The sequence below is a fragment of the Mya arenaria genome, chromosome 6, assembly GCF_026914265.1.
Source record: "Mya arenaria isolate MELC-2E11 chromosome 6, ASM2691426v1".
In the NCBI taxonomy this organism is placed as follows: domain Eukaryota; kingdom Metazoa; phylum Mollusca; class Bivalvia; order Myida; family Myidae; genus Mya; species Mya arenaria.
Window position 1 is genome coordinate 42,412,696 of NC_069127.1, and position 21,006 is coordinate 42,433,701.

The following is a 21,006-nucleotide window of genomic DNA, read 5'->3' on the forward strand; positions in this document are numbered from 1 at the left end:
TAAATCGAGGGTAAATTAATGATGGATGAGCTGCTTATAAGTGAATATGTATATAGCCGCTAAACAAGTATTATAGATAACACTTCTATTGAGCAGACCGTAAACGAATGTTCACGGAATCTAGATTTAGTCTGAATCGCGTTCGTTTCATTAAGTGTTAATTTGGTATTGTTTAATTTAGGTTCCAAAACATGTCGCAATCGATGCGTGTTTGTGTGATTGGGGCCGGCCCTGCCGGCATGTCGACACTTTACCACTTTGCCCAACTTCCAAAAATGCCGGAAGTTGTCTGCTACGAGAAGCAGGACACATGGGGAGGGCTATGGAACTTCACTTGGCGAACAGGTTGGCACTTACAAATATTTTTCAATGAAAATAGGTTTGCACTTCTGTGTTATTTTATTGAAAACGCATCGTATATCAACAATTATTCACAGCGATGAAAGGCTGCACAGATGTTCCATAACACATTGGGTCTGAGACTGAGTCTCGTGGCTCGGACTCTAACAAAGCTCAGTTTTAGTGTAAACCTGCACTTTATGTAAACAAATGGCTGAATTGGCGTCATATGGTACAGATGACAAACATTGCCATATGTTAAACATCGTTTATTAAATATTAAAAGATACATAATTATTTTTAAAATGATTTTTCGCAAAGTTAATATTGCACACAAACTGCCCCTGAGTTGTGACATAGACGTTACGTTGCGTTCGTCGGAATCGACGCGACAAGACACGGGCCATTGTTTACAAACTATCTTATGCCTGAGTCTAAACTTAGAAAAGCAAATTCAAGATGATAAAAGTAACAATACAGTGTTTCTAAAGGAGACTCTTACTTATAGTGATATTTTGCAATTTTCATAGTTTTGATATGGAGACGTTTTTTAAACATAACCAATAGTAACGTCTTCGAATCGAAAGCCGCAGTGTTCGAGACGCGAGGAAAACGCGAGATTAAAAGTATAATTTTATATCCGTCATTTTAATATAGTAGGAACTTTACAAAAACATTTACAGTTTATATTTTGTATGTTGATATTATAGAATATTAAGATTTAATTTATTGTTAAACCCTATGGTTTATAGAGACTTGGATATACGTTATATTTGTATTTATAAGATTTAACGCTTTCAAAAAGTAGAAATATAAAATAGAGATTGTACATGGTTTCAACCTCCTATCCTAACGTCACGTTCGAACAAAACATTAGCGCACATAGGACTAAGACAACGACGTTATTTTGAAAATTACTATATGATTTAGGGCGTCATTTATACTATTTTACTAAAAAAAATTCAATGTTCGGTCATAGTTACGTTTTCTCGGTGAGTCAACATCATATTGCCATCTTACACTTTATCAAATAATTATCCTTTTTAAATTAAATTCGACGTCGTCCATTCAAGGCGACTGACATTTCACCTCCAGGTTATTCAACTTGTATGCAGACGTCTGTAAAATGATCATATACCTTTATCGCATGAGGCCTTTGATGCCATCCTACTAGTATGCCCTATAATGTGTGTATATTGCAAATTTTGGTAAACATGAAATAATTTAAAAAGAAAACTTCTTTGCAATTCATGATAACGCACCTCATGTTAAGTGAGCTTTTGTCACATTGTATAAATGGCTTAAAAAACTACCTGAAGTTTATATCATATTTCGTGAACCGCGTGCTTCGCTATTACTTGCCAGAAATGTTTATCTTAGAATAATCATTACGATGCTAAAACGTGTAGTATTTAATAATTCATATCAAATGCAATATGTATGTACAGACCGAGTACAAAAATATAATAAAAAACACTGCCTTAATATTTAAAGACGAGTGTCTTCTTGAATGCGTATGGCAGGTATGTACCCGCCTCAGGTGGTACTATGATTCTATATACAGGTGTTGACCAATACGGAGAGCCGTGTCACAGCGGAATGTACAAACGTTTACTGACAAACGCACCAAAGGAATGCTTGGAGTTTACTGATTACACATTCAAGGAGCATTTTGGAAAAGACATTGGGACTTCTTTTCCATCAAGGGAGGTGGTGCTTGATTTTATGGCAGGTATGTATCATGAACAGGTCATACACTAGCAGAATGAGGTTATTCTCCATATTTCTGCGTAGTGTAATAAGACATCTTTTTTATTGATTTTCCCTATAAAAGGTACTACATCTTTATGAATATCAAAGAGAAAAAAATGACGGTACCTACAAATTTAAAATTATGCAAAAGATGTCGCCCTAACCTTACTTTAAAACTATTATCATTTAAGGCCGATGGACGAACAAGGCTGGTCGCGATCTTAAACGGCTTATCAATTTTAGCACAGTTGTTCGCAGTGTTGTGTACACAGAGAAAACGGAATCATTTACGGTCATTGTCAACGATTTAAAAACGGGTACCATCAGCTCGGAACAGTTCACCCATGTCGTGATAGCGGGTGGCATATTCAACCAGCCAAATGCACCTGCATTTCCGGGCATAGAAAACTTCGACGGTCGGGTGGTACATTCCCATGACTTTAAGGATGGACACGAGTTCAAAAACCAGAATGTTTTGCTCATTGGGAGCAGTTTTTCTGCGGAGGATATTGCTCTGCACATAATGTCAAGTGGCGGGAAGAGCGTCATTGTATCGTGGCAAACGAATGCTCCAAATCATAACTGGCCGAACGGGATAACGGAGAAATGCAGCGTGAGAAACTTTACAGGGCAAACTGTTCAGTTTACGGATGGTTCATCTGCTGCTGTTGACTCCATTATTCTTTGTACGGGCTACAAAACTCTTTTTCCATTTCTGGAGGGTCGTTTACGCATTGAAGAAAAAACGTCTTTTTATCAGAGGCAGCTGTACAAAGGAAGCCTTTTTATACCATTAGCTCAAAGCAAATTGTTCTTTATTGGTGCCCAAGAACAGTTGTTCACCGTTACGTTGATCGATTGCATAGCAGCATGGACAGCAAGGTAATCTATCATTCAAAGGGTTATTTGACCATACACTCAATGTGAATTCTATTCTAAAAATTAGTATTACATAGTTTTCATGGAATCAAATGTATCATGTATCAAATGTAAAGAATAAAAAACACAGAAGGCGCACAAATAAGAAACTTTAGCATCCACCCTTGTCGAACATGTACTGAATTAGTTGAATCAGTTTGATGTTAGTAAATGTATATTCTTGTTTGAATGTAAAATGAATTTGGAATGTCGACCTACTATTAATACGCTAATATATTATACAAACAGCTAAATGTGGCGGTGAGAAGTAGCCAAATGAGACTGGGAGACACAATAAGAGGCCGATGTCTTTTTGAGGTGATCAATAGTTTTCATTTAGCTGTTTGTATAATATATTAGCGTATTAATAGTAGATCGACATTCCAAATTCATTTTACATTCAAACAAGAATATACATTTACTAACATCAAACTGATTCAACTAATTCAGTACATGTTCGACAAGGGTAGTTTTTGTTCCATTACAGGTTTATTATGGGGTTATTACCGAATGAATCAAAGACAACAAAAGAAATGCAGAATTACAGCGACCATTGGCATGGCAGAGCTAAACAGTTGAAAAGCATTCCAGAAATTGTTGCGTTTCAAGCCTCGCTAATTGAAAACCTTGCTGGAGATACAAAGTATGGGATGGAATACGCTCAAGCTGCCCCATTGTTTGTTGAATGGGACAAGGATCGCAAAGCCGCAATTGCTCATTTCAGAGACCACAAATTTGCTTCGTTTTTAAGCAAATAAAACACAATGGGTATGGATACAAAGTAAATGTACGACAAGCTACGTCTTGGAAACAACTCTAAGATGAGACATTATATTTCTTTTTAATTCTACAACTAACAAACTGTTATGAAATTCAATGCATTCTTGAATGTATCTTATGCATGCTAGTTTGTATTGTACACATTATAGTAATAGTAAATATTATTACCCAAGAAAAACTGTTTGGCTATTTCGTTTTATTTTTAGAAACATTGTTATAATCAATTGAATAAACAAAAGCACGATTAAGATTACCATTGTACATTGAGTAAATTGTATAGCAATGCATATTTTGATTATTGAAATACTCTATCGAAAAAATGACGTAGAATACAAATTTTGCTTTAATGGTCTTTTCCCACGTCTGTTAAATCTAAAATCCAAAGCTCGGCCTGTGGCGCAATGCTCACTTCTGTCCGGAAGGTCTTTGTCTTACAAACACCTTTCCGATCAGTGAGTGAAGTCGAATTGGAAGTATCTATTTGATGAAAATTGTGGTTCAAACGGACTGATTTCTCAAATGCACTTTTGACGTCGTAGAAAATTTCACAATAATACTTTTATTCGATTTAAGCGCCAAGCTCCTGATGTTTCTTCACTGATAACTTTATATTTCATCGAAAAGCATGAAGGAATGAAACTTATTTTCCTATAAAAGTACTCTTGAAATTTACTACTGGAACCAATCGTTCGACCAATTTAGTAAGTCCCTTATGGCAGTAAACAGCTAAGCTAACTTTTTGAAAAATCTATTCGTTTGGCTTCATTCAAAAATTCATCTTCATCTTCTAAGTCATTTATATCCATAAAAAATAAACGGGCTTAAACATTCCCCTTGACGAAAACCAAGAAAAATTTCAAACAGTTCGCCAGTTCCTCGAAGAACTTCTGTTTTGACTTTACTTTATTAACTCTTTAGACAATTGGAAAAACAATCCTGGAAGAATATAATTTATACCAAAATGTTAGACCAAAATATAATCAAATGCTTTAGAATAATCAGCAAAAAACGACACAAATGTCCAATCGCATTAAAACAGATTTGAATATGAAACCAGACTCCGGTGAATATTAGTTATGTAAATTATAAATGCTTCATCAAAAGCAAACATGTTGGTTATCCCCTATCAAAAATGATACTTACAACTGTCGCTTGATAAAAATAAGATACTAAACAAGAGTTTCTATTGATCATTAAGTGGAGTATATGTGAATGCTTAGTTGCGCTTTTTTAGAAAGAGAATGAATACAAGTGCACAAGACTTGTTATTCGAGTAAAACATTCCAATCTGGTATATTATACATGCTTCTCGTGGCAGGATGTGAAATGTTTCACTCTGGTATGTCTTGCTTCAAGTGGAACGACGTAAATTATTCCCCTACAGTATAGCATTATTCTTTTCATGGCAGGATGTAAAATAATCCATTCTCATGGTAGAGATTTAATTGATAACAGTTGTCTACTTTGCTGTAGACAAACTTCATTTATGATTAATTGCCCCGAAATAGACGATTTCGCTAGGGAAAAATGGGCTTTTATGTTTTAAAAGAAAGTCATGCAAATGTTTCTTCAATCTTATTAGTTTAAACTTATTCATTTTAAAACGATTGTGAAATACGCTATTACAACATTATATCAATCGCGCTCGTTGGCAGGATGTTACGCGAGAGTGTGGTCGTTTTGTTATTTTAATCACATGCGTTATAGTCTATCAATTGTTGGACTTTTGAGTGATTATAAGTTTACACATGTATTTTTTTGTAAAAAATGTACGTTTTCCACACTTAATCAATGTGACAGAGCTATTGTCGATTTAAGTCGGAATTACAAAATCAAATATATAAGTGTCAAAAGAAATGGTTTACACCGTTGATTTTGTAGTCGTATGATTCAAGGGTCATTCGGAATTCCATTCAACTGAAGAAAATATAGGGCTCAAACGATTTAGAACCTTGCATATATGGTGCATAATGCCAGCAGAAACTGTACTATCTGACATTTCGACCAAAATGAGGGTTTTATAGTTTTGAGATGTATTTATCTATATATCTGTTTTGTATCAACGTTTTCCGATTTCAGCTTGTTGCAAGAGGTTATGTATCTGGTAAAAGGGCGCATCTGGCAAAAACGTCCTTTGTATACTCGTTACTTGATAATCTTCTGAAGCATTTGAATTAAAAACTCCTGTTTAACAAATATAACCTTTTTCTTCCTAACAATTTTATCAAATGTAAAACGTGCAACTGTGTTATCTTAATAATGGATGTTTGTGTTTTGCCTCGCATTTCACAAAATCTGTTTGATAAAAATTACCTCTCTAGCGAGAAACTAAACCAGTCACTACAATTTAGATAAGGAATGATGAGGAGAATGAACCACATCTGTCAAAAGTAAGATATTTGAGGTATTACTTATTTTTATGCAAGTTTTAATTGTTATTTTTGTAACACATCAAATCATTGAACTGATAAAGTGCTTCGGTTGCATTTTGGTTTGTTAGATACTGTTTGCAATGAAAGCGTATTTATTACAAATGTATAAAAAGTATATAAGCTACTTCATGACACATTATTGTTGTTGTTTTTCCGGAGCATGCTGATGCCTATAACCAAGACTATTTTACAGTAGTATAATGAGTTAAAGTGTCAAAGAAGGTACTACATTTTACATGTAAAATGAATTCAGTTTGCATGGCTTTAAGAAAAAAACAATAATGCACATTATTGCATGAACATCATTTGAAACCCTTGTATAAGTTTATGACCTTTCAGGTGTTATAATATAAAGCTAATTCATGATTACTATTACAATAATATATAGTATAGTATATATTATATATAACAAGTTGGTATAAACATGGTATTTTGTTTAAAATCTAAAAATAAATATCTAACTGTTTCTAGAATGTGTTTTTTATTAAACTTTATACATCAGTGCTGGTACTCAGAATGAGTTGTATTTTATTCCATGTAGTAAACGCATATCGCTCTCTCTCTCTCTCATTTAACTCTCTATTGTGTGTATATATCTTAATATATATTTCAAAGAAACACTACTCTTTAGATTCTTTTAATAAACCACCTGAAAATGACGTATAATACAAAACTTGCTTTGATGGTTGTTTTTTGTCATCTGATATTCGCATTATCCACAGCTCGTCTCCTTTGCGCATGCTCACTTCTGTCCGGAACGTCTTTGTCTTACAAACACCTTTTCGGGCAGTGAGTATAGTCACTTTGGACGTATCTATCGGATGAAAGTTATGGATCAAACAAACCGATTCATCTTCTTCGAACACTTTTGACGCAGTAGAAATTGTCACAAAAAACACATGTAGTCCATTTAAGTTTGCCTTAAAGCGCCCAGTACATGGATTATACACGTCATCATCGTTTGACTCCGCTACGTCATAGATAACGATCTTGAATGGTGTGAGTGTTGTCAATGAGGCAGACAGGTGTGCGGAAAACATTAACCTCGGTGATGTTGGATTGTAGATGCTGTCTTCCAGCATAGCCAAATCTGAATAAAAGAATTAAGATCATAATGTAGCCGTAACATACCGGTATGTCAATTAATGTCTTGGCTCACAGCAAAAGTTATTTATTCCTTTGCCGAATAGAAATTTAAATTGTTAAGATCTACAAACATCTATTTCATGTCCGAAATATATACGCTTGCGGTGTGCTTGCCTCTTTGATACCGATTCAATTTCACCATGCCGAATATAATTTTAAATTGTTAATATCAAAACATCTTTTTCAAGTCCGATATACGCTTGCGGTGTGTTGGCCTCTTTGATACCGATTCAATTTCAGCTGGGGGGTTTTAACAGAATCTCAAGTTACGCCTCTCGTTCATCTTCCTTTGTCGTTAGCTCTGTCTTGCAAAAATAGCATATTCAAACAAACACAGAAACACTTTCGAAAAAAAGAACAAACAAACAGTAAAACACACTGATTATTTTCGGTTAAATTCAGTATGTGAAATAGCATCATCAAAAATCAAAGTTTTTTTAATGTACTGTTAGCACTTTAACATAATAATTAAATAGCGCTGTCGGCACCGGCTTGTTAAGCCCTCGGTCGGAATTGAACGTCATGCTTTATTTTTTCTCATTCAAAGGTATGTTTCTCTTTAGAAAATACCACAAATCCAACAACAACGTGTGCGATAAACAGTTGAATAAAGCATTAAAACCCAAATCATATCCTCTTTTTACAATATAATCTTAAATACATGTAAACGATATCAACGGAATAAAAACTTTACTCTTAACACGTGTGCACATAAGAATTAAACGGCAACGATATTCTGTTGTCTAAAACACATGTATATTTCCAATATAAACGGAAAAGATGTTATAATTAATAAATCGCAAGTCTTTTTTCACAATGAACGATTAAACTTTGATAAAATGGTTCATAGATACCTCCCGACGACTTGCTGCATTCACCATCCTCGTCTGTTGAATTATACTCCTGAACATATTTTGCAAGAGACATTCTAAAACCTGTTGCAGTTTATGATACTTATGTGTGTTTATCCCACAACCATTTCTGTTGTAAATTATCGTATGCTAGGCACTTCTGCTATTCACTGCACCTGGGGTGTATGCAAAGATAGGCTTCGTAGGTTTATGACCTATATCTATCTTGACGTCTAGGCTAACACTAAAATTACAGAAGCAAACTTGCTAAACACACGGCGGGTAATCATTGGAGCCATAACATTTTGTTATGTGTTGAAAATTCTCCAACGCGTCTTCCGTTATAGTGCCAATGATTGAAATATAGATGTAAACAGTGAGTATGGTTTCTTATTTTTCAATTTTAGAGGTGTATGCGAGTAAATTTAAAAAATGGGGAATGTAGTTCCACATAGGAATGGCCATGAGTTGTTCTAAATGTAAAAGTTTTGAATAAAATTAAATATCTGATCGTCTAGAACTTGCATAACTTGCTTTACGTTAGTGTTGACAACGTAAAAATCTGGATATTCGTGAGAATTGTTCTGGTACCTTAGGTTTAAGCATTTTCTTTACATGTGTGTGACTTTTTTATTGACAAAAGGTTGCCGCGTTACAAATTTTACAACTTTGTTGGTTATACTTGCTGCACTATGCTCGATTTTCTGAACGTTGTGGTGCCAATGAATAGGTTGTGGTGCTCATGAATAGTAATTTAGTAGGAAACGAATTGTGAAAAAACTGCAGCAATTTCATAACATGAAGATTAACAATTAACTGAATTAATATCATTTTCGATCTTTTTAAAGTATGACCAACTACCACACTGCTTCGCGAACTTTAAGATTCATTTTGTGTCTAATAAATTAATACTTAAAAGAAAATGATCGTCGTAATTACAATTCTGTATTTCCAGGTATTATAAGGCAAAAATCTAACGATTGTGTTTAAATATTTTTAGATGGGTGTCTTTAAAGGGAAAAAGAGGCGGGTATATTCATGTCGAGAAAAAAATCACGTCGTAGCTCAAAACTTGCAAGAAAAGGTATTTTACTGTCAATCACCTAAATTAACAAGCACCCCCTTGGCATCTTAAATATGTGTATTGTTTCAACATGTTGTTCTTGTAATTGAAATTCAGCATTTTCGTACAATTATGTTCCCCCTAGTTATTCTGTCGTCAGCAGTTTCCACTGTAAAACCGCAATATTCTAATTTAGAGAATAATGAGTTAGTATTATTTGTTGATGATGATTAAGCATTGATGAGGATATGCATAGGTTGTCATCCAGACAAAAGTGTTAATTAAGACTGAAGTATGTTTATAAATATAACACTTTCAAAATGCAGTCCCATACATCATATTTACAGACAATACAATTCATTTACTGTTTTTAATGATTTTGACGATTTGAATCGAGACAGTCGTCTGCATTAAATGTGACACCTGTGTTTGAATTAAAACAAATTCCTAAATATACGTGTTATAACAATCATGATAACAACATTATTCGATCGTCCTTTGCATTTGAGTGACCACTGGTGGCACTAAATGGAATCACTTCTTCATGTTTTGATTCAAGCGTACTGTTTATGTGTTGCCTTCTGTTTCAGATGCTCATTTCGCTAATGGTTCTTCTCTTCTTTCTTTCCACTGTGCTCATCCTTTTACCAACAAAGAACTTCAACGCACTGTGCAGAAGCAGATTCAATGATTCAGGTTCTCGTTCGTACGCGTGCATTATCGGTACCAACGCGAGCGCGAAGAGCAGAATAGAGCTGTTCGGGATGTGACGTACAATCTTCGCCTCTTTCGCCCAAAGGTAGACGGCATATAAGGTGTGAGGTATAAGAAACAAGGACAACTCTCTTCGACGATGCGTTCCCTCAAACAGAACGCCCAACCCCGCCAGGATCCCTGCTGCGGCTGGTATCCATGGCCTTAAAGGAGGAGGGCGATGTTGAAGGTTTCGCAGCAGGCAAATAGCGTACTTCGCTACCATGACCATCGTAGCCAGAAAGGCTGTAGACCAGAAGGTATTCTTTACAACAGTCTTCAATACTTGTTTTGGCCTGAAATAAAGTAAAAAGATCCATTGATCGCCACAAATAAAGAATATCGCAAGCGGACATACACGTTATTTCTTTTATCCAAGTCGATCAAGGGGAAATATGAATGAGATACGAATGAGATAGTTATGGCTGTGATCAAAGAATGTAAAATAGGAATTCTTTATTTAAATATCTTGAACACTAGTCACGGAAAACAATCCAAATTACCGATTTATATCCTAATGAGTAGATATTACTGGGAGAGAGATTCAAAATATAAATGAAAGCGCTGAATGCGCTGAAAGACTGTAGGCGTGACAAGCGTTAGTTTACTCTTTCCAGCTCACAGGCTATAAATATCGAATCCATATTTTTGAGTGTCCCCAAACTGTAACTGGTAAATGCCTGTCATTATCCAAGACTAGGTAATGTAGATTAATGAATTTTAAAACATAAGCTAGATCCATAACAGTAACTAATAAAGCTATATGTATTAGGGTATATGAACATTGCTTTAATTTCGCACGTTTATTGCCAGTTCAGTTAATTCAAAGAAACCTAGTATTGACGGAGGACGTTTTGAATAGTGGTGGTATGTAAGGTATTTGCCATTGTCTTCGTAATTGTCTTTAATTATCTATTCCCCTCGAATTCTCACCAAGAGCTTGCTTTCGAATTCACATTAATTTAACGTTGTAAATTTATTTGAATATAGTGGTATTTTTATTCGCATTATTGTAAGTCGCATAACATCAAGCGTTTAATTTTGTAAACTCGGTGCATTATTTCTTTAACATGTCTTATCAAAACTTACCTTTTGAAAAACTGTTTGTACTTGAAGAATATCACCGGTGCCATATGAATGGGAAGGTACAATTTGGCAAACGGAGGAATACTCTGAGCGAAGTCTATGGCTGCGTGAATCGTGCAGTTTTGATCATGCAGTCCGACATCAGCACAGGTCAGAAATGTGTCCCCATGCTCTCTGAACAGTTTCTTGAGTTTTTCATCCGTATAATCCCTGGACCACTTCAGTACTGATTTGTAATACCCAGTGAAGAGATATTGTGGCTGCAGAGCGGTGCAGTACACGAGAAAAGAGGTACAGGAGCAAAACAGGGCAGTTTCGCTGTAAGGGACCGACGGAAGTAATCCGCGTTTGACGAGGGTGGAAATCATCGCCCCGATCGCACGAGCGATGGCGAACAGACAGTAGATTCTACGTCTTGTGCGGTCCTCGACCACCATCGCCAGTCCGGCTATTCCCCCTGCAAGCGCACTGTTCCAGTCATCCTGAAAGTATAATTTCATTTATTTATGGTCATCGAATGGTTTTATTATGTGCAATTTGATCATATTCTGACAACTATGTAACAAATTCTTCTTCAAACAGACATAAATGTGTATGAAATGGCTGTTGTGCTAAACATTCTAAAGACTGCAGCTACGGCAATGTAGCAAAGGGTTTAATTTCCATTGTTGCTTCAGTCATGATTTAATTTGACATTTGTGCAAAAACAGTAGACCTTCTTCAACATTTATTATATCTGATTTTTTGTTGCGCGATATGCAACAGCTGGTGTATAAAAAGCAAAATCGAGCTGAAATGTGGCATGTGCATGAAGTGGCGTTAATAAAACTCCTCAATAGTTTTGGTGATACTGAAATGTGTTTAATATTGGACGTGGGATGTGAAGTGAACATGTTAAAATAATATAGAGCATACAATATGTAATATTGTTTTCATCTTTCTAAGAAGCAAAACAGGATAAAAAGTAATAAATTATAAGTTCGGTTGCATTTTCCATTCTTTAATATATTGTAATTTCATCACTGTTTTTAACGGTGCCGCAAACTTAAAAATGAAGTGTTGAGTAAAGAAAGGTCAGCATGATATAACAGATGTGACTGGGGAGTTATGCGAATATAATAGGAGCTAAACTTAATTAACAAAACAGTCCATCCGGCCCAAATTCCCTTGATTACATACTGTTACCCGTAAATCATAATGCACTTCAAGCACATCAAATAAGATTTGTGTAACTTCCCTATGCCGTAAACTGGTAATATAACATTTGTGATGGATGGACTGTTTTGTTTGATGAGTTTAGCTTCTCTCATAAAGTCATTTCGAGCTCTACGCAAAAATGTACGTACCCTCTTGCCCCGGTATTGTTCCAGCAGTTCTACAGCCAGATCGTATATGCTGGGGAACAGACCCATAAATGTGGCAAACTTCAGTCCATCTTTAGCTAGGACATCTGCTCGAATCTTTGGTAAACTGGCAAACAAAGTAAGATTAATGTCACGTACACATACTTTCCCACGGTAGCCAGAACATAATCGATCATAAGATAGGTAATTGACTTAACTGTTATTTCTAGAGACGAAGGAAAAATATATTGTGGTGTATTATTGTACGTATCTTGTTTTTGACCTTTATATATTAAGGTATTCAATCAAGAGTGAAAAAATGAAATTAGCGACATTGAGCAAAGGGGTTGTTTTACGCGCATTCATAGAACAGGGTATTTAAAGATTTCACGGGCGACGTACGTCCTGGCGGGCGGCGTAAGGGCTGGCGGGCGGCGTACGTGCTGGCGGGCGGCGTAGGGGCTAGCTGGCAGCGTCTATTATATTGTCTGATAACTTAAGTTGTATGTCCAATCATAAACAACTTTTGTAAGAATGTGAATTGGAATACTATTTCGAACAAGTTAAATAACCAGATATATCGCTCGAGTCACTCGAGAGTTATCGTTCTTTAATAGCAGAAAGCAGCCTTAAATCGGTCTTCGTCTAAATGGAACTGACATTAGGAAAACATTTGTATATGCTATGTCGACAGCCAAAATGAGACCAATTACAGATGGCTACGTTATCGGGTGACAATGTAACGTATTTTATTTTTATAAAACCATGTGCAGAACTTCACAACGCTGGACCAGTCAAACTGTGATTAAGAGAAAAGAAAGAAAGGCCCGCTTGCATTATACATATCAAAGCGCTAAAAGCGCTGAATGGCTTTCGGCATGCAAAGTTTTGTGAGTATAGTCATGCAATTGTAAAACATAATTATTAACATAAAAATCTAAAGATAGTATATTGCATAATTTTGAAATGTGGAATTCGCCAAATAGTTACTTATAAGGTATGGAGTAATTCTCAATATTATATAAAACCTTATCTGGAGCTTTGGTTTCATAAACTGTCACGAATAAAGCATTTAGGACTTTTTAGAAAAATCTACTCTACAATTCAAACTTGACTTAGGTGTATTTAATTTACTTCCACTGTATGCCGGCTTAACCAAACGATCCCAACAAAATGCTTAAGGCTTCCTTCTACAACGACACACACCTCTGGATCGAATCATTCGAATACTATTTCTTCCCTGTATGTTTGATGTACATGTACCTTAATAATGCCTTCAACCTATTTCACAAAATGAACAGATTACTCATTTATATCAGTGATTTTTAAATATGCATATGCATTATGCTACATGCTCAAGGCTTAGCTAATTATTATGCAGAACGCAGTCCGTAGCTATTGAAGCAGATTGCTTACTAGGTATTTCGATGTAAATGTTAATATAAATTAGGTCGTTGACCAACGCAGATCTAACTGCGCTGGGGTTGATACGCCCGTGCGCTCATTAATTCGCCAAAAGTAAAAAAATGTGCCGATGCGATTTCCGAGATAGGGTTATAAAAGTCTGCCGGCCTAGCGGCCTACAGCCTAGAAAATCAACAAAAAACATCAAGACAAAAGCAGCATATTTTTTTAGTTCAGATGTAGGACAGTTTCTTTATGAGTACAATTTTGTCTGATTAGTTAACTTGCTTGACAAATCGAATCGCACGATATCTAATCTTCTCACACGCATTTATCATATTTAGGAGTGATTAACATTAACCCACAATTTAAGATGAAACTCTGTTAGGTTCCGTAAGACAGTTTATGGCATTGTATGATATATATCGTACTTTTTCATATTGATCGCGTGTTGATAGAAAAGGGAGCAGGACTTTTCAACCCCAAGACTTTTCAACCCCTTCTCAAAACGAAGACTTTTCAACCCTTAGACTTTTCAATCCCTATTTCAAAGACTTTTCAACCCCTACCTGTCTGGACTTTTCAGCCCCTATATCAAAGACTTTTCAACCCCTAGTTGACATATTTTAATAGCAATATTGAAGACTTTTCAACCCCTATATCAAAGACTTTTCAACCCCTATTATTTTTGTCAGCCAGGTGTTGTCTTTATTATTTTATTATTTTTTGGCAAGAAACTTAACAAATTACACAAATTGTTTTTGAAATACAATTAAAGATTTGTTAGTGTTATTTGTTTCTCTTTACTACAAAGTATTGGATTAAAATTAGTCAAAGGTGTTGCATTGATTTACTAATCACTTGTTTGATGAAGGCAAATAATACCTTCGATTAAATATATGATTTTTTTAAACAGTGGATTTGCTTAACTAGAATATATATTACTCAAAATGTGCTCTAGCTGGCATCTAGCCATTAGTTGCAATACCTCACATGATGATGTGAGTATATATTTAAATACCAGAATTGAAAAATTGCAAAAGAAAATAAATGCAAAGAAGGATTTACCGAGCAATCTCCATTTGCTTGTAGAACACCCATAAAAACCTCTACTTGAAAATTTGTTAAACTTTTATTACTTTAAAAAAGGTCAGCGGTCGAAACATTTTGTTGTAGTACCATATTGCTATTTCAGTACAGTTCAATTTTAGTTGCTGATAATGAAATCAATAAAGTATTATCTATTAACTCTGAGCACTGGGGGGTAGGGTAAATAAGTTAAATTATTTTTGTTCAGTTTTTTAAATCCGAAAATCATACACAAAATTTAACAAGCTGCGCATAGTTTTAAATGATGGCCATCAGGGTATTACAACCTTAATTTGAACTGTCATTTTCAAGTCACTATAACCTAAATAAAAAAGTGTCATGAAGCCCCTTAATCCCTTAAGAATTTATGACTATGTCACACTTGCTGCCCATTAATGGATGTGCGACCTTCATTCTTTAATTGCATAAAACAATACAATGCTTATAGCATTTTTTTTACATATATATAAGCCAATTTTAGCTGCACTCTCACATATATACCATTTTCACAACTTTTTTTTTAATTTTTGTCTTGGAAAGAGCAAATTTTTGCGTAAATATCTACAAACCACTAATAAAAGATTGCTGACAAAAGATCAGATCGCAGATTTACAAATTTCCGTTCGAAAATTAATGTTTTATGGCATAAGCCGTTACTAACGGTTTAAGAAAAATGCATAAAATATCAATTTTGGATCTATTTTTGTCAGCAGTCTGGTATCACTAGTTGCCATCGATTTTCGCTAAAATTGGCTAGTTCCAAGGCAAAAAATAAATTAGTTGTCAAAACGTTCAATATGTGAGAGTGCAGCTTTAATAATAGAATGATTTTTTTTAATCTGAGAAAAAACATTAATACAATCTTATGTCACACTGGTTTATGTTTGTAACATTTAATCAACACATTTTAAAAGCAGTGATAAAACCCCTTTTATTCTTCCGGCCATAATGTTGTTTATTCACTGTCTAAAACTGTTTCATCTAGGCTTGATATAATTATTATTCTATGTTATTCTATTTGTAATTTAAAAGCATTTGAAACTCCATGAATCCATGTATTATTTTATGAATTATTGTATGAGTATATGTTCTTATGTATATTTTATATGTATTTTATATTTGTTATGTATTTTCTTTGAACTGTTTGTTGCATTTTTGCATTATTAGGGGTTGAAAAGTCTTTGTTTTGAGGGGGGTTGAAAAGTCCTAGCACTTTTAGTGGTTGAAATGACAAAGGGGTTGAAAAGTCTTTGATTTCACAAATCACAAAGGGGTTGAAAAGTCTTCGGGTTGAAAAGTCTGACAGCCATTGAAAATCGTTAGCCTTTTGAAAATAATATAAAATTGTATAAACTTGTATTGATAGGTTAAAACGAATTATTATATACATGATTAAACTGATAATATAAGTTTGCACGCACGTTTGCTATATTTTTATTAAGTAATCTTGTTTATGAGGACGTTCAAATATCTATCTGTGCGTACAACATAGATCGCAACACGATGTGTTCTTTCATTTTCTTAGCATTAGTTTCACGCTAAAGGGATTCGCTCATGTTTTTGTAAAATGCACTCTTTTTCTATGACGAAATTAAGTGTGGCAAATAATTAGGGGTGTTCAAAATAAGATACTGGATACATTCAACTATTAAATGCTGTTATGCTCAATTGTTGTCATTGAAGTTGACAATTTTGAATAGCGTGTGTAACGAGATTCAACAAAAGGCTTTAAGGTTAAGTCATCCCTATGTTTGTGTATGAGTCCTTGTGGGCGTGAGGTTTTGTTGTCAGTTTTCTTATCTTTGCTAGACTACCGGCATGGGTTCGCATTCCACTAAAACCAGAATATCGCTTGATACATTAAGTGTATTTCTGCCTACAATATCGGTATCAAAGAGAAAAAATATAAGTGTTTAGATGCATTGCCAGAAAAACAGTTGGTTCCAAAACATAAGTCAGTCCCTTTTAATACTCGCTAGATATCACCTCACGTACACACATAGTAGAATAACAAAACTATAACACTAATATATCAACTGTTCCGTGTTTACTTTTTTAAAGCGGCACTCTCACAGATTTACCGTTTTTACAACTTTTTTGTCTTGAAAATATCTGCAAACCAATGATTAAAGATTGCTGGCAAAAGATCAGATCGCAGATTTGGATAGTTCCGTTCGAAAATTAATGTTGAATGGCTTAAACCATTACTAACGGTTAAAGAAAACTGCAAAAAAAAACATTATTTTTTGAACTGCAATATAAAAATCTGCGATTTAATTGTTTGTCAGCAGTCTTATATCACTTGTTTCCATCGATTTTTGCAAAAAAATGACTCGTTCCAGGACAAAAAATAAAAAAAGTTGTCAAAGCTTTCAATCTGTGAGAGTGCAGCTTTAACGCCTATGATATTTAAAGCTGTACCCTCAAAGACTGACAGTTATGGGATTTGTTATAATCTTTGTCTCAGAAATGCCTTCATTCCAGTCTTATACGCTAACTCACAATGAAACATATCTCTATTGTCTGGAAAAATGCTGAAAATTTCATTTTTCTTAAGGCGTTAGTAACGTTCATCGCTACAAAACATAAATTTTCGAACCAAAATATGAAAAACTGCGATGTTATTTTTTATATCACTGTTTTCAAGACATTTGCACAAAAAGTTGGCGCATTCAAAGACAAAAACACGTTATCCAATATATCCATATTTAGTATAAGAGTGTGTAAATTGCAAATGTGTACGAAGGTCAAGCTTTAAATTGCAAACATAAAATTATACATCGATTGTTAATTTTAACATGTATAGACGTTGATAAAGAGGTTAGATTTATTTATAGATATGAAGTTCAAATGTTTATGAGTATGTATGTACTATGAATGTATTCAAGTGATATTGTCTTCATATCAAGCACTGATATTGTCTTCATATCAAGCACTTATGCTAAATACAGATAATGATAATAATAGTCATAATAAGGAAATACGTATTGATATATAAATACTAAAATATGAAAGCAAAATAAGGCCTCTCTACTAATAACGAATGGCCCGTCTTATACATGCACACGCAGTACGATAGATAGACAATATTTCTGAGAAGTAAAACTATTAAAAAATAAGAATTATATTGGTAGCTCTGGGCGAAGAGTTTCTGAGTTTATAAGTGCATTTTTCGGATCAATTTCTGACACTAACTAAATAATGAATAAATAATAAAATCGTACTAGTTATATTAACACGTAGTAAAGTTAATTTATTGAAAACGTTTCGGAATAACGCCTCCACCGGTATATATCATATATGCTTACCATTTTATCTTAATATTCAATTGACATTTTTGGTTGTTATGATATTTTGTTGTTTACTCGTTGACAGATTGCGTCCCTTACCGTGGAACAACGTCACGCAAAATTCATTGGGCCGATTGTTCAGAACTTTGTTTAAGTTAACAACGTTGTTAACGTCAGCATTGTTAACTTTCAAGTCATTACTGCTCTGGAAGTTTAATGGATACACTTATGATCTGTTGTATTTCTTACAAGATTTGAGACGTTTTTCAGCTGAACTTATTTATATCTCAATATCTGGGCACGTCATTAAATAGTCAAATAGTTCACGTGTAAAAGTTAAGAACGATGTCGTTAATCACGTTGTTAACTTTAACAAAGTTCTGAATAATCGGCTCATAATGTATCTACATGTAGCTAAGAAGACTAAAACGTACTTATTGGGTTCTATTATACACAGTCTGATTATCCCATGTAATGCCTTTGAAACAAAACTATGGGGTATAAACTGCATATTTTATACTGATTATAAGAGCAATAAAAATAAACGTGTACCCTTCTCTGAAAGGATTTCTCATTAGGGCTGTGACCACCTTTATTCCGGAGTATACAGCCACACCGCTTCCAAATCCTTTAGCAAAACGCTTAACAAAGTGCTGTACGCGTTCAGAGATGACCTCTGAGAGTTCAACGCCAGCATCTTCATCCTCATCAGACTCCTCACCGTTCACGGGGTCTTCCAGGCCTTCCAAATTGTCATCGTCTTTTGGTTCTTTAGAATGTTCTCGTATTGGTTTTAGTCCTTTCATTGTATTTCGGGTTTCTCCTTTCTGTACCAGTCTGCGTAAAGCAACTTCGACGTCTGCAATCGTTTATTATATCAGCATTGTGCGTAATGTCCGTATATTTCCGTAATACAACTATGTAAAGTGTTCAGTTACTCTTGAAGTAAGCTGCATAAGAAATTACGTTCATTAAAACAAATAAGAGTACAAATCCGCCCGCCACCTTCAAGTATATTGATTATTTCAAGTAAGAAAGAAGGTCTATCAGGTCCAAATCAATCAATAATTTGATTTTAACAATAATGAAAGTTCTGAAATTCTGTATAAAAGTACATTTTTATCAGAACATGACAAGCACGTGAACGGGTATTTAAATTTAGTATTATTTCCAATTGTTTAGATGATAATGTCATGGTATACAAATGCTATTGATAACACTTTAATCTTACATGTGAATTGGTCAAGAGCTAGGATGTTGATCTATTATCAAATTGATTTGTTTAACTAACTTAAAGATAGACACACTCTTCTCCCCTCTTGATTTAGAAGTCATAAAGAGTGTAATGTTTTACGTCATTGACAACACCCTGATGTCTGGTGCAATAGATCGTAATGAGTGTAATGTTTTATGTCATTGACAACGCCCTGATGTCTGATGCAATAAATCGTAATGAGTGTAATGTTTTACGTCATTGACAACGCCCTGATGTCTGGTGCAATAGATCGTAATGAGTGTAATGTTTTATGCCATTGACAACCCCCTGATGTCTGGTGCAATAGATCGTAATGAGTGTAATGTTTTAAATCATTGACAACGCCCTGATGTCTGGCAATAGATCGAAATGAGTGTAATATTTCACCTCATTGACAACGCTCTGATGTCTGGTGCAATAGATCGTAATGAGTGTAATGTTTTATGTCATTGACAACCTCCTGATGTCTGCTGCAATATATCGTAATGAGTGTAATGGTTTACCTCATTGACAACGCCCTGATGTCTGCTGCAATGGATCGTAATGAGTGTAATGTTTTACCTCATTGACAACGCCCTGATGTCTGGCAATAGATCGAAAAGAGTGTAATATTTTACCTCATTGACAACGCCCTAGTATGTATTGCAATAGATCGTAGTGAATGTAATGTTTTACGTCATTGACAACGCCCTAGTATGTAGTGCAATAGATCGTAATGAGTGTAATGTTTTACCTCATTGACAACGCCCTTATGTCTGCTCCAATGGATCGTAATGAGTGTAATGTTTTAGCTCATTGACAACGCCCTAGTATGTAGTGCAATAGATCGTAATGAGTGTAATGTTTCACCTCATTGACAACGCCCTGATGTCTGGCAATAGATCAAAATGAGTCAAATATTTCACCTCATTGACAACGCCCGATGTCTGGTGCAATAGATCGTAATGAGTGTAATGTTTTATGTCATTGACAACCTCCTGATGTCTGCTGCAATAGATCGTAATGAATGTAATGTTTTACCTCATTGACAACGCCCTAGTATGTAGTGCAATAGATCGTAATGAGTGTAATGTTTTACCTCATTGACAACGCCCTGATGTCTGCTGCAATGGATCGTAATGAGTGTAATGTTTTACCTCATTGACAACGCCCTGATGTCTGGTGCAATAGATCGTAATGAGTGTAATGTTTTACGTCATTGACAACGCACTGATGTCTGGTGCAATAGATCGTAATGAGTGTAATGTTTTACCTCATTGACAACCCCCTGATGTCTAGTGCAATAGATCGTAATGAGTGTAATGTTTTAAATCATTGACAACGCCCTGATGTCTGGCAATAGATCGAAATGAGTGTAATATTTTACCTCATTGACAACGCTCTGATGTCTGGTGCAATATATCGTAATGAGTGTAATGTTTTATGTCATTGACAACCTCCTGATGTCTGCTGCAATAGATCGTAACGAGTGTAATGTTTTATGTCATTGACAACGCCCTGATGTC

The 21,006-nt window shown here is 34.9% G+C and overlaps 2 protein-coding genes across 2 annotated transcripts; one reads left to right on the forward strand and one right to left on the reverse strand.

The window, feature by feature from the left end:
- Nucleotides 1–88: 88 nt before the first annotated feature.
- On the forward strand, nucleotides 89–4,603 carry LOC128239347 (uncharacterized). The gene is made up of 4 exons (XM_052955965.1): nucleotides 89–345; nucleotides 1,904–2,071; nucleotides 2,283–2,973; nucleotides 3,497–4,603. The coding sequence occupies exons 1-4, from the start codon at nucleotides 192–194 to the stop codon at nucleotides 3,765–3,767; spliced, it is 1,284 nt and encodes a 427-aa protein (XP_052811925.1). The 5' UTR covers nucleotides 89–191; the 3' UTR covers nucleotides 3,768–4,603.
- Nucleotides 4,604–6,842: 2,239 nt separating this feature from the next.
- On the reverse strand, nucleotides 6,843–19,293 carry LOC128239348 (uncharacterized). Its single transcript, XM_052955967.1, has 5 exons — nucleotides 18,799–19,293; nucleotides 12,467–12,590; nucleotides 11,124–11,602; nucleotides 8,222–10,330; nucleotides 6,843–7,311 (listed from the first exon to the last, which is right to left on the reverse strand). The coding sequence occupies exons 1-4, from the start codon at nucleotides 19,050–19,052 to the stop codon at nucleotides 9,868–9,870; spliced, it is 1,320 nt and encodes a 439-aa protein (XP_052811927.1). The 5' UTR covers nucleotides 19,053–19,293; the 3' UTR covers nucleotides 6,843–7,311; nucleotides 8,222–9,867.
- Nucleotides 19,294–21,006: the final 1,713 nt, after the last annotated feature.